The 14,927-nt window shown below is 37.8% G+C and overlaps 1 protein-coding gene across 2 annotated transcripts in view; it reads right to left on the bottom strand.

The window, feature by feature from the left end:
- The window catches only part of LOC139144252 (DNA topoisomerase 2-alpha-like), a 33,157-nt gene that overhangs the window by 3,343 nt on the left and 14,887 nt on the right, over nt 1–14,927 (bottom strand). For both annotated transcript variants that reach the window (XM_070714919.1, XM_070714920.1), the window contains exons 17-27: nt 13,818–13,966; nt 9,683–9,914; nt 7,180–7,379; nt 6,444–6,579; nt 5,057–5,252; nt 4,387–4,634; nt 3,701–3,784; nt 3,254–3,451; nt 2,234–2,375; nt 1,170–1,355; nt 219–482 (exon numbers count right to left, since the gene is read on the bottom strand). In XM_070714919.1, coding sequence (XP_070571020.1) covers nt 219–482; nt 1,170–1,355; nt 2,234–2,375; nt 3,254–3,451; nt 3,701–3,784; nt 4,387–4,634; nt 5,057–5,252; nt 6,444–6,579; nt 7,180–7,379; nt 9,683–9,914; nt 13,818–13,966 — 2,035 coding nt within the window. The remainder of the gene's footprint in view (nt 1–218; nt 483–1,169; nt 1,356–2,233; nt 2,376–3,253; nt 3,452–3,700; nt 3,785–4,386; nt 4,635–5,056; nt 5,253–6,443; nt 6,580–7,179; nt 7,380–9,682; nt 9,915–13,817; nt 13,967–14,927) is intronic.

The raw sequence follows: 14,927 nt of genomic DNA, 5'->3' as shown, positions 1-14,927 counted from the left end.
ATAATTCATTAAATCTAAAAGGTTGCAACCCCTTTGCATGGGCTGCTTGTCATTGAATGATGTCTTGGGGGAAATATGCTGATGAGTGCTGAAACAAGGAAGGTAAGATTTTGGTGTTTGTGAACGGAATATCAAATTGAAAGCTAACAACAGCACACAAACTGCTTTTGGTCAAATGTTCATTTAAAATATGTCAAATAATATAATTTCAATCTTACCAGTATTTGTCTGTGACGTTACAGGTTGTGATGTCATTTCTGATTCGGAATCACTATCAAATGCTGGGACAGATGGTTTGGACTTTGTCTTTGGACTGTACCTCCCAAAGTCACTGTCAACATCAGAATTATTGTCTGATGGAATCTTGAAAGAATCGTCATCATCATCATCATCATCCCTGGGTACAACAACTATATCATTAATTGCATCATCATTGTCACCATCACCATCATCATCACTAAATGTGTACTTGGCAGTTGTAGCTGTTGACAGAAAAGAACATAGTTACGCTGTGATGCTATCTATCTGCGTGTATATAGTCAGTAGCAAATATCCCTATACAAAACAAACATTACTCAAAACGGTCTTCATTTTACACCCTGACCACTTGTGAGGTCAATTCTTGCCGCTTTTTGTTTGTAACCGGATACAATATTTTTTTATTTAAAGACACAATTTTCCTAGCTACTATTAGTTGTCCTAAAGCCATTTTTCTGAGCACAGACTATGTTCTTTTCATATATATAAATTTTCAACAGTCCTAAATTTATTTCCTTGACAGGTCTCCAATTGAAGATCTGAAGTCAGATAATATGCCTCATTCATTACCATATCATGCCATACGGTGTAAATTTTATTAACCATCATAAAAGCAATCAAAATCTTGTTGTCCTGGTTGCTGGCGAAAAGCTAACAGAACTCAACAAATACTGTGTATGCTCAGAGACAACATATCAAGTCAGATTAATTGCATCTTATGATACAGATCAGATATCAATATCATTGCTAATGTTGGTCACTTTTACAATTCAAATGTACCTTAGACAGCAAACTTTTAGTGAATTGAAAATAAATGTAAAACAAAGATTTGCAAAGGATTTAGCTAAGTAAACACACGAATCGGCACACCAAGATAAATACACCACTTGAAGACGTTAATATCTACTAACCAGCAGCCTTCCGTTGTGTTCTTTCCCGCGGTACAACCATTACATCCATGTCTGATCCCGCATCTGAATCCATATCTATGTCTATGTCTGATTCTGAATCTGACCACGGATTCCTCTTGGCTTTTTTCTTTTTCTTTGGTGGTGACTTGACAGTAAGTTTGGTTTGCTTCGTGCCTTTCTTGTTACCTAATGTAAAAACAAAGAAATGCAACACTTCAGAGTAAATTTCAGTCAAATGTATCATGTCACAAAAAGCACATATTTCACATTTGCATGTGATGTAAGAAGATTAAGGAGTTTGTTTGGGTATGAAAGGCAGGAGACCCAAACCAAACTTAAAATCTGACCAAAAATTTGCAACTATTTAATGTAAAAAAATTGAAATCTCTAACAAATTTTCATATAATTTATTGTATCAAATTTCACACAACTATAAACTGAATACAGCATAATGTATGTGCACGTCTTTATGGCCAGCATTCAGGCTACAAAGCTAGCACATTACAGATTCAATAGCTTTGAGGAAACCATTTCTTAGTACTTTCATGTTTGTTATCTCAAGTCAGGGAATACATGCCCTGGAAATAGAAAAACGTAATTCAAAAACACCATTGTGAAATGTAAATGTTTATACATCTGTAAAAGCTACTTCTGTCTTGTATGTATAAGTACTGCACAGTAATAACAAGGTACATATGTAAATCACCAAAGCCTGAAAAATTTGTTAATTTTTATCAGACATTTCATCTTGGCTTGAATTTTATATCGTCTCCTCTGTAACAATGTTAGGTAACCCCGTTGCAAACACATCAAGTATTTTCTGGAACCGTACACAGATATGCTCTTGGCATCACCTGTTCTGGAACAGGAAAATGAATTACCAAAGTCTGAGATATGATGTAAGTGTTTGTTGATTTGAAACCCATATTGCCATTGAAATTGATAAGGCACTGACTGTGCAAATTGCACTTTACATGGCATTACATGACCACTGACAGTATTCTGATCAAAACTGCAAGTAGAGAATGATCTCTTGGGAGGAGACATAATAGAGTTATCTGTACCGGGTAAGTTAACTTTTGTTCCTTTCTTAGCAAGTCTTTCCATCAGACTCAATGGTTCATCACTTGCACCTTCTTCTTTGACACCAAACAAATCTGAAACAGTGTTGTCATCATCGCCGACATCTTCAATCTTCAAAGCTTTCTGTGAAAGGATAAGAGACAGTTTGGGATTGAACACTAATGAAGCACAAATAAGTGACTTCCTATAACCACTTTCTTGTATTAGATTGTGACAATATTTACAGCTGTTGCGATCAAAGATTGACCAATGAAATTTATATAAATTTTATCACACCTGTGTAATCTGTAAGTTGTCTAAAAATCGAATTCTGGGTCAGTACTTGTAGTTCAGTTGCAGCAAAGAACATGCAAATGATATTTTTTGCTTTCACAGTTGGCTTCTACAGTAATTCTTGAAAATTAAAACAATGAACAGATTGGAGCTGATTAGTGTGTATATGTGTGTGGTAAAGATTTCCCACAACTATTTATATGCACTTGCATTTCAGTCGCACCTATTTCTTGTTCAGTAACTGTCTCATGACAATGGCAAAGTATATGTTCAGTGAGTTTTTTAAGGCAAATAACTTCAAGAAATGCCAACACAAAGATAAGAACACAGCTTGACTCTGACTCTGGTGTTACAGCAATGCGATTCTCTGTATCTAAAGTGTACAGGACAGTATACTCACTGGAATATTTTATTATGGGTCAGTATACAAAGCCAGTGGCACTACTGTGGCAAATTTTGGAACAAGCGCTCAATCCAATTACACAAGTGTTTTACAACATCTAGAGCAATTTAACTAGTTATTCTGTAATGAAATTGAGTCTCAAAAAAGAGTAAGAATTTATGCAGCTGACTTCCTAAAATGAAACTTGACTAGTCCCCAGAAGACATTTGTGGTGATCAAAAACAAAACACAAATAATGCTCTTTAAGTCAGTGTTACTTGTGAGTAAACTTAAATAGTTTAGAGTCCCCTCTATGAAAATTCTAGCAATATCTTTTAAGTGTTACCTTGGATCTGCCTCGCCCTTTGCCAAGCTCTGCTTTCTTCTTCATGGCATCATCAATTCTGGGTACAACTCTCCTGCCAAGGGGTGAGGGTTTAGTCTCTTCACAAAGTACTCTTTTCCGATGCTTCATCTTGCCTTTTCCAAGATTCACCATGCTTGGTGGCAGCTGTTCATCCTCCCTCTCTTGATTTTCAACTTCCTGAACAAACAAACATTTAACGATACTTAATTATGTGCTGTTTGGTTTTGCTAAAATTTCTCAGATTTCTGCTCAATCAACATGAATTTTCTTTCATCAAGGAAATGAATTACTTCAAACTCCATGTTATAGGATCCAGAAAGAAAATATGCCTAGAAATATCAAAGAATCAAGTCATTGAAACAAAAATGAAACACCTTGCAAAATCTTCTCAGAGAAACCGAGATTTCTAGACATTTTTATACTCACCTCAAGTTTCTTCGTAAAGGCATCTAGATCCTCAATCCAAAGATCATTGGCTGTCTTCATCTGTAACTCTGAAAGCTCTGCAGCCTGTGTGAAGGAAATAATGCTTTATTTCTAACCTGTTCTCAACGGAGAATGACATATGTAGAATATTGTATATTTGTATAATCAAAATGGGATAAAAAAAGGAAAACTATATACAAATAAATTGCACATTTCAAAATTAAGTGGGTTGGATATTTCAAGTTCTTCTGTCACTTCTTTTGGACACCCTCACTTCAATTTCAACAGAAAGTCTGTCGATGGCTCCTTTCAGCCATCGTCAATTGGTGTCCACATGGAGATAAGTGGGACTAAACAGTTAACAAGATAGTCATCATCAAAATGGAAGGTGTACTCATTTTTCAAATTTCACCAGTGTAGTGTCAGGGTTCAAGCACACTGTCTAGAAATCCACTGACTTTCCATCAGTTCTTAGGCAGCTTTTTCCAGGAGAGTTTGAATGTCTTACTAACAACCTCCCCACTGTATGTACCATACATTATATTTCAAAATTTTGATGCTAGATCTATTTACAGGAATTATAACACATTTTTCATGTTCTAGAAAAGGCTTGAAATTCCAAGGCCCCCCAAGTAAGTGCACAAACTCTGAATTGTACACTGTATGTAAGATTTGGAAAACCTGACCTTTGCATCTCTGTTCTTGATTAATTCATCTTTCTTCTCCCTGGACAGACTCATCAAGGGCATGTTTAGCAGATAGTTGAAATCTAGACTGCTGTCAGATGGTGCAGAGAACTGACTTGAGGTATCATCATCATCATCCATTTCCTCTTCTTTGTCATTGTTCTGTGATTCCTTCCATGCCCTGACTGGGTCAGAGTCATAGCCACGCTGTACAAGCATTGAAATCACATCTTTCTTCTTCTTGTTTTCTACAAATAAAAATAATTTTCATTTATCCTTTCTCAGCCAGGCCTGTCACCTGTCATCAGCCAGGTCAGCAGTGTTAAACTGAGATGTTGATGTATTTTCAACTGATTAGCATGCATGCAATTACAGGTCAAGTCGGTAAAAACCATGCATGTTTACAGTAGCTGTTTTCAAAGACCTTCAAAAGTGTCAAGTCTTTGTTAAAATGCCTCACTGGTTTTAACCAAATTGACCTGATAGTGATATGTAGACTTGGCAGGATAACATCTACCGGTAATAATTACTTTTTTATGAAACAGACAAACCCATCACTGGGGACATATTGGGTTAAATGCAGTGTTTTATTTAATGTCTCTAACTGATGAGATTTCCTTCTGGTTACTGAACATCAGAATGAAAGCTGTCATTCTTCACATGAACTTACCAATCACAATAGTGCCATCTATCTTCTCTAATATAAACCTAGCTTGGTTATCTAACTTCAGAGACTCAGCTGACAACATGCCCTCAAGGTACGCCTTGCGAATCCTGTAACGCTCCAATCGGAGGTCGTAGAATTCCTTGAGAATATCAGTCACATTGTCATATTTCTTGATACAGCCATTGGAGTCAAACAACACCTGTGAAGGTAAAATGAGAGAGATTGGTTGCTCAGAGGACAAAACAATACCTGTAAATGTGAAATAAGCGACATGATTGGTTGCCAACAAGACAATAGAGTCCAAACAAATCATAGAGATACAAGAGTTTTACAAAGGATTCTTTACACAAATACTAGTGTTTCCTCTGGCTAAAATTACCTGTTAGCCATTCTGGCTAATTGAGACCAAAATTGATTAGCCAGAACTAGCCATCCAATGGCATTTGTGATTTTGGACAACTGACAGTTGAATATTAAGTGACAGTCACATTCACAAATAATATACTCAGGCAGGTCCTATCAGCTGCCACAGAATTGTAGCAAAAAATGAAAAACAAGTTAAAAACCATTTTTTACAGAACAAACAGCACTGCTTTCTTTATTACTTGTAACATAAACAACAAACTTAAGTTTCTGAGTGCTTCACACGGATGTGACTTCTGTATCACAAGTATTGCATCATTTACAGGGTAACTTCAAGATATTCTCTTTGAAAGATCCATTGCCTCTGCCTCATAGTCATCAAGTGCTTTCAGTTCTCCAATCACAGAGTTTAATTTCTGTACCGATTGTTCACTTTGAGAAAGTGTAGCGGTAATTACATTTTGTACACTAGGTGTGAACAGTCTCCTGTCAGCTGTCTCTATTGGTAGTCCAAACATATAGTTTCAAAATAAAACTGCTCTATGGGTGGGCCTTCACTAGCTATTCTCAACAGTGTGTCAACGTTTTCTGTCTTACGTTATTTCTCAAGGATGTTTTTATCAAATTGAACTGACTCATATCAGTGGCTGCTTGCGGTGCATTCATGGCAAGTCATGTCTTGATGTTTTCTCAGGTTTTTTAAAGCTTGTAATTGTCCTTCTTTGGAATGTCTGATCGCCTACCCGATGTAAATATTGTCCTGTCTGGCCGCCTGATACTTCATATGTGGTACAGAAAAATACTTTGCCAATCCGACATTTTATTCGCCATTTGACTGTCTGGCGAGCGGCAGTGGAAACACTGAATACTATTATCATATTTTAATTCGAGAATTTTTGCAAAATTAGCAAGTGAGAAGGAACAAGGCCAATCAACAATTTGACACATGCATCGGCCATATCACATAGCTACTTGTATTTTTTCCAGAGTCTTGCATCTCTTTATAAAAGAGTAGAAATTGACTTACACTGTTGGTTTGAGACAGGGTTGTCTGAAGTTTGAACACTTTGTGCAGACCTTGTTCCTCAGCTTTAAGTAGTTTGTCTTCTGTCATTTTGACAACAAACTTGACAGTGGTATCTGTGTGGTACTCTTTGTAATCACTGAAAACAATGAAATGCAACAGTTTTTTTAAAAGAGCTCACCTTTTTCTGTGTTTTAATTTGAGCAGTTAATTTTCTTACTCTGTAAACATCAACTATTTATAAGTTTGAATACATTAATGGACCAACTGTGATATCCAGTTTTCCTAAATCTTTGTAAATTTCAAAGAACAGTGACAGAGATCTGAGATCATCATTATTCCTTACCTTTCACAGTAAAATGCACCATGGTGAGTTTTGGACATCTTAAATTTTAAATATTTTTCTGGTTTGTACTCACATTGCAAAGCCTTTGGAATACATGCAATTTTTACGGTCTTGTTTGTGTGGAATTGAAAATCAAAATTTTCTCCACAGTTCACACAATCATGCTATTTTAATATTTGAATATCAACACAGAATTCAAATATCGGTAATTTTTTTCTTTAATCCTAAAGTTTGCATTTTGATTCTCATATATTGGTATAAGGTTTCCTTAATGAAAGTATGGGAAAGTTTACAATTTTCTGTTTCAAGATACATTTTACCTTGATAAAATGTCTGCTAAAATGCATGGCCACATTACTGTAGTATATCAGTGCCAGAATATAGAGTACTTACGTAATCATAGGTTGTACTTTCTCAGTTCCATGCAGCATTGGTTCAAGCACAGACTCTTTGTAAGTCTGAGTCCAGCTTCTGATAGGTAACTCTGTAATCTCTATGGTATTGTTGTCAATGATGGACACCTCTCCGTTACAGATGTAACGATTTTCTTCGATTTCCTCAATCGTGCCTTTGTAGTTCTTGTAAGCTGGTATCTGAAAAAGCGTGCAATTTTCATGTTACATTACTAAAAGAGATGTCTGTACCATGGGAGAGTGTGAACACATAACGAGCAAATTTGTGATTTTGCAATGAAAAATATTGTATTGGTTTTTCAAACAGAGCTACAGATTTTTATTTTGTAAATGTTACTTTCCTAAAAATATAAGCATGAATAATCATCACTTGAGGAAAGCTGGGAAGACTAGATAACACGTTTCTGAACGATTAGAGAATAAAATGTGACAAATCATGAAGAATTTTTACATGTTAATCTCTACTTGCCAGTTTCTATCAGGGAAGTAAAATAGCAAGTATGTAAGTAGTTGCAATATTACAAAGCCGGCTGCAAAGCTGTTTCAGTATCTAGCTAAATGTTGACACAGTGTGTTGGCGTTTGGAATGTAACATGCATTCACCTAATTCTGATGATTTTTCAATGGCAGTCTGCACGTTGTTTTGTGAATGATCACCCTTACTTACAGTAATGGGCAATGATTGGTCAAACATTTTTAGAACAAATGCATGTAGCTATCAATGCTCAAAAGACCTGTATCAAAGAATATCCAGTGGTCCTCTTGCCCAGTTTGGTCATCAGTTTCATCATACTCCATTTAGCACTTGTTGAACCACTGGACCATCAGAATGGCAAATCAACGACGTGTAGCACAGTGTTCTCACCAGAAAAAAATTTTGTGGGACATTTTGTCCCGCTGACCAAAAAAAAAGCGGGACAACGGATGATTTTTGTGAGACAATATATAAATATGTTAAAAAAGTCAAACTGCAAATACGAACCTTATTCTATGCATGGAAAAAATAAAGGACTCAACAACTCATTCAACTTAACAACTTTTTTGTAAACATTCGGTGAACATATCAACTGATATTGAATATCAGTGCCTTTTAATGAAAAGTCTATGGGACTTTCGTTCTTTCCAGTGTGAAAGTCCATTTCGGGGCCCTCTACAATAACAGTAGTTGCTAGAGTGTCCAGCCGTTCAGCTCCCAGTTGATTCCTGTCATTAGTTATTTTTTTTTCGCACACTAAACCCCCTTTCACAACCAGCAGAAGGAACAGGCCAAGTCAGCATTTATTTAGATCAGGAAACATATCCCTATGATGTTTGTAAACAATCATCAACTTTTGACGTGAAATTTTGGTCGCCAGCCAAGGCTACAAATTTTGTCAATTGATTGAAGCATGGAAAAAAGACGTCCATGTTCTCACGTATAAGTTCGCCTGGAATAATATACTTATCACATGCGCAAGCCAAGAATTGATAATTTTTTGCATAATAAGAGAACTTTCCTCCAACTATTCCACATTTAAACCTCGGAACTACTTTTGGAATAATATTATCAATCGGCAGTGGGCCAGTTGTCGATCATTTCCAGTCGTGGGTACTGGGTCGCTTGGGCAAGGAACGGAGCAAATGCCTGATAACATCACACAACACGTATCTCCCGCGAAGTTTATACATGATTCCAAACATAGCAAAGACCTAAAAATTATCTCAGACAAAGTTGCGTTATTTTTCGAGAACAAAAATTCACTGAATCTCAACGGCACGAACACTATAACGTCGTTCCCGTCAAGACCCTGGTTGCCATGCGGAACTCACAGTATAATGCTACCAGCTTCGAGTTCGTTGTTTTCGAAAAATGTTCATGTAATTCCTTAGGGATATACAAGCTTTACATTCTTGTGTTTTCGTAGTTCGGATTATTGTTGTCGTAGCCTATGAAAATATTTATCGTGCCCATGACGCCTCCAGCTTCCGCGAATTCCGTGGACATGTACCGGTATGCATGCAAGGCGAACACGTCCAGTGCGTCAGACTACCACAGTCTCGTGTGGTTCAATACACGACGGCCGCTGTGTGGTATATACGTAATGCATCCACACATCGGCCATCATGTATCGAATCACAAGTGACAGTGGCTTACGGTAAGTACGCCCTCTGACGGGTATTGCCTCCAGATTGCCTCGGTTTCAACCAGGAAGTGTAATTACTCGCGTCAATCATTTACATCCATGGTGAAAAGTATTGGCTGTATGATACGGCCGGCCGGCCGTACGGCTGGCACCGCGAAAGTTTATAATTTCAAAGGTGCGCCACTATTGGCGCGCATGCCGAAGAAATCCGCGACAAAACAGAAAAATACGCGAGAATGTCGCGGAATCGCGGCCTGGTGAGAACGCTGGTAGCATGAGCAAAATACTTCGTAGCCCTGCACTTTAAATTGCTTGGTCTGCTCACCTCCGAACATGCAGACGTCATAATGTGCAACTTACCATGGGAAGAGGTTCCTCTCCATCAATCATCCTTCTGATGTTATTGGCAACTTCACGGACATCATAGTTCTGTATCTTAGTACTCCAACCAGTGCCGATACCATCAGCTCCATTGATGAGTACTGTGGGTATGATTGGACAGTACCACTCTGGTTCTATACGTAGATTGTCATCATAGAGATAGGTGAGATTGGGATCATCTTGTGCTGGGAATAACAATCTTGTAAGGGGGCTGTTTTGGAGATAGACAAGACCAGCATGTTACACTCAATTATCACATGAACTTAAAAAACTTCAAATTAAAACAAAATCTGAAAAAAGGTACCCATAACATTCTGACCCACTGATATGATTCTAAACATAATAGAAGACTGTGCTGATGCCTACAAAGTATTCACCCACAGACAAGCACACAACAAGAGTAAAAGGCGTTCAAATGAGGAATGTTTTCAAAAGCCGCTCCACCTAAGCTTTATGACAATTGCAATTGTGCTCTTGTTGGTCTCATATTTTTTCAGATTGAAACGGGGAGTCATATATTGACCAGATGACACTAGGAATGTTTAAGATGTCACTCAACAAGCTTGATTATTGGACAAGTGCAATGGCTCAAACCTGGACCACCGTACAAAATCACATGCACAAACGCAAATGGAAAATATGTGCATTTCCATGCTTGTTTGTAAACATGCATTTGTTTGTTCTATCATTACATGTCTTGGGCGTAATGAGTGAGTAGAATATTGCTCATTCTTCTTATTCCAGAGTGAAACCATTTATTCCGGTGGGACAAAAGTTACAAACTTATCCCTGTCGCGATAAGTTTACACACACCAAACTTCCAATGTATTTAGGTATACCGCTGGTGATGTTGTTACATTCCCATGTAATCACCCAAGTAATCAGGTAGAATTACACATGCTGTTTACGCTTCTGGAATCCACCGGGAGCTGAGCCTGGCCATAAAAGTGGCGGCTGTACAGATGGGACGGAATATTCCACTTTATTGAATGAGGACACAAAAATAAAATTTTATTAAATCAATGACTCTTGTTCATTTTCTTACTGTTTGTATCATTTACCAAGTGTCACTGCTTTATTTTTTGTTTCTCTCGCTTTTCGTCTTTTATGTCCAGTAGGCCTATAACCTTAAAAATATACATGTGAAGTTACTACCGATCATTTCTCCCAACCCTAATAAAATGGTATCAACCACTACGTTGTCTGTCCCGCGCACAAACTATCTCCACCGAACATGTCGTCGAAGCGAAGGGTTCGCCCGACAGTGCGGTCTGAAATAATTCAGATTTGGCTGAATGGACACTCTATAAGATCTGTTGCTCAGAACAAAATATATCGGCATCAACAGTGGTGGCAACTATTTTGAGGCGATTCAAGAAAACCGGTCTTACTCTAACGGCTAGAGCAAGTGGACGCCCACACAGTACACTCAGTGTGATTTTCGGACGACCTCAGTTTTCGGACATGCTGTTCGTTGTACTCACTTCGCTCCGTATTGATAGCGTTTTACAAGGCATGCTACCGCATATTAAGTCAGGTGACGCTACTGTCCCGTTTTGGATAGTTTTTTTTTTAGGTAGAAGCTATTTCGGGCGCTACAAACTTGGCGAAGTTAGCCACACCGTACGATACAAGATGTCGAACGCAACACACAGAAACAGCCCGTGTCCGATATCTAAGCGCTATACACGTCGAAATACAGTTGCGTCGTCCATGGATTAAACGTAACTAATTATCACGAAATATTTCCACATAGTTTTCTAAACACAACGAAATTGAAAATCGGGGTTCGAAGTTTCAAAATATCAGTATTTAGCCCCTATAATCATATTCCAAATACGACGTCCGATTATTGCGATAGCAGTCCGATTACTACGTACTCAACATGGGTCAACAATTTGGCAACTTTGACCCCCTAAATGCCACTTCTGTCGGTGTTAGCAGTTTGAGGATAAAACACAATAAAGTTTCGAAAGGTATGATAATAAGATTTCGTAGTGCTCGTCATTTATGAAACGGCTTTGGGCGAAATTCACTACCCTGTCCGAAAACTGACACTGAGTGTAAAGCTCCGCAGATGTTGTCGAGTATGTCGAGTATCTGAAAACAAGGAAGCCATCGATGACAGCCAGCGAAGTTCGCGCGGGCTTTTACAGTAGATTTACCAATGATTTTGACGATGAGATACAGCTGGATATTGATACACTACCTAATTAGGTTTGTAAGTTTGCTGGCGAATTTACCCTTTTAGTGGTCAACTTTTACAACTTTGCGCCAACATCAGACAGACTAAAACAGCAGGTGACGCAACAAGATGTCTGTAAACTAATTTACTATCTAGTATGTTTATATCTTTACAGCAGCTATCAGTTTCAATGGTGACACACACAGAGACTGGTTGCCAAGTTGTACAAGCAGTTCAAATTCACGGAGAGGTGGTAAAAGAACGACCTTACTGCAAATTTAGACTCAGAGGACAGTGTTCTTTGTAGTTGAATATCAATAAAGTTCATGACTTCAAAAATAATAGAGTGATGTGTAAAGTGAACAAACTTTACTTTGGTTATCAACAAATGAATGACACCACATTTCTCAATGAGCTGACATCGGGGCCTACTTCAGTACGAAGTGAACTTGGGGGTTATTATTTTTGAAGTCATGAACTTTATTGAGATTCAACTACAAAGAACACTGTCCTCTGAGTCTAAATTTGCAGTAAGGTCGTTCTTTTACCACCTCTCGGTGAATTTGAACTGCTTGTAAAACTTGGCAACCAGTCTCTGTGTGTGTCACCATTGAAACTGATAGCTGCTGTAAAGATATAAACATACTACATAGTAAATTAGTTTACAGACATCTTGCTGCGTCACCTGCTGTTTTAGTCTGTCTGATGTTGGCGCAAAGTTGTAAAAGTTGACCACTAAAAGGGTAAATTCGCCAGCAAACTGACAAACCTAATTAGGTAGTGTATCAATATCCAGCTGTATCTCATCGTCAAAATCATTGGTAAATCTACTGTAAATAGTGAAATCTGTGACATCGATCCTTGCCCTGCCCACAGAACTATATACGACATCTTTAAACGAGATTTGAACTATAGTTACAAGAGGATATCGCAGGTACCTGCAGAACAAGTTACAGAGCAAAACATAGAACGTGTCGTTCGATACATCGACATGGTTAACAAGCCTTGATCCACTGCAAGTACACTTTTCGACGAAGCCGGGATAAAGCGAACGAATATTCTTCCAACTCACGTCATTTTGAAGAGAGTCGCTTGCCGCGTACTTGATGAGAGAAATCTTCTACGACCTCTAATTTTACCTGCTTGTATTCCGCGTTCGGAAGTTTCTGAGCAACGATACAAATCATTGACATCGAGTTCACTGTTGGATAACTTTATAGTGTCTCCTTCGTCATTCCGATACTGAATTTGAAATTCAGCCGTTTTCAAACTTGAGATATTTTCCTTAAGCAGGCACACAAGTTAGAAATACGTTTTACGTATTTTCGTCCCGCAGTACTTCACTTGAAATTGGTACATGTCGCTTGGTCAGTGCACAGAGTGCGCGCGTGTACTTTGTGAAACATTACAGGTCAATATTCGCGCGCTTGGAGTGATTGCAGTTGATACCATTTGTATAAAGGGACTCATTCTATGTGGACATTTTTGAGGAAGGCTAGCACCGATGAAAAATCCGCATGTGAAAATGAAATCAGTTAAAATATATATTATTCTAAATAAATGACACGTGAGACAAATGAGAGTGTAGTTGTACCATTCACATTTTATTTCACCAACCCACAGACCGTTACCAACCTCTTGGGCCAAAATGAATGACCCTTTGAGCTTATCTCGTAGACTCCCCATGACGACGTTCACTTCTCCATAAAACGACGGCTTCACGGGGGGAATGTGATATCAGATATGTAAGAATACAACAACATCACCAGCGGTATACCTAAATACATCGGAAGTTTGGTGTGTGTAAACTTATCGCGACGATAATAATAGTCTTGCATAATTTTATCAGGCTATTGACACATTGCAATCTATGCAAGATCACTCTTGATGGTTTTGATAAATACAGAAAACTGGCAGTTATTAGCTTACCTTAGCATTGTAAAGATGTATCTTGGACTGGCAGCATCTTTGCCGCCATGTAGCCTGGTACCAAACTGACCCACTGGCATCAACAAATTTAAGTTATTGCTTCCAACAAAGTTCTGTGCCAAGTTTATGATGGTGCTCATCAGAGAAGCCTGGAAAAAGTAGTGGTAAATCACATTTTATTATCACTGTGCTGACTCCTTTGATATTGAAAAATAGTGACAACATCACTGTTCGCTCCCATATAGTTATCAAAACAAGTTAACAATTGTATGAAACATGGACATACATATACAGACAGACTGACATACACAGACTGGCACAGAGTGATGACATTGACCCAAGTGTGCCTTGGCCCATGGAGAGTGATAAAGATATAACAAACAGCTGAATGTAATGATAAAATAGTTAAGTATAGGCCTATACAGGCACTGAGAGTGAATATGTTACAGCAATTTGATTAGTTTCTTTCCTTTTCTACTTCTGTGATAATTTTTAAGACAATCAATCTGCAAGGCAGTTTATGTATTGACAAATATGTTATCTTTTACAAGCACACAGTAAACTGTTCTTGATTTTTCATTTACAATATTTGACATAGACTGAAATACATGAGATGCAACCAATGTTTACACTTTGCCCATACACCAGATACATGGAGAAATTTCAACATACAATCATCAACTCAGAAACCCTACAGGAAAAAGTAAACATCGTTTTCTTCCAGAACAGCTGGTACATCCACATCTGGAACAACTTACAAACCAAAAAAAGTTAAACTGTGGTGAACTTGACTATTCCTTTCAAATCCTTACCTAACTTGACATCTTACATTGTAAACTAAAATACACTGCATGGTTAATTGTGCACAAAAATACATCGGGATGGACCATTTGATAAGGGATGGTGTCTGGAAGATCGATGAGGTACATTATCTTTTTATCCGATCCATTGTACATTCTTTTTTCCCCACTCTCTCACCTTTTCTTTTTTGTCAAACCTTCTCTGGCTGAATTTTTTTTATTGGCATTTGTTTGGAATTTTTTCAAAATCTGCCAGAATTTTTTTACCGCATTTCAACACCAAATACAGTTTACTATATCAAATGCTTAC

Source organism: Ptychodera flava, chromosome 11, assembly GCF_041260155.1.
Source record: "Ptychodera flava strain L36383 chromosome 11, AS_Pfla_20210202, whole genome shotgun sequence".
Classification (NCBI taxonomy): domain Eukaryota; kingdom Metazoa; phylum Hemichordata; class Enteropneusta; family Ptychoderidae; genus Ptychodera; species Ptychodera flava.
This window is presented reverse-complemented; position numbering and strand designations above follow the sequence as displayed.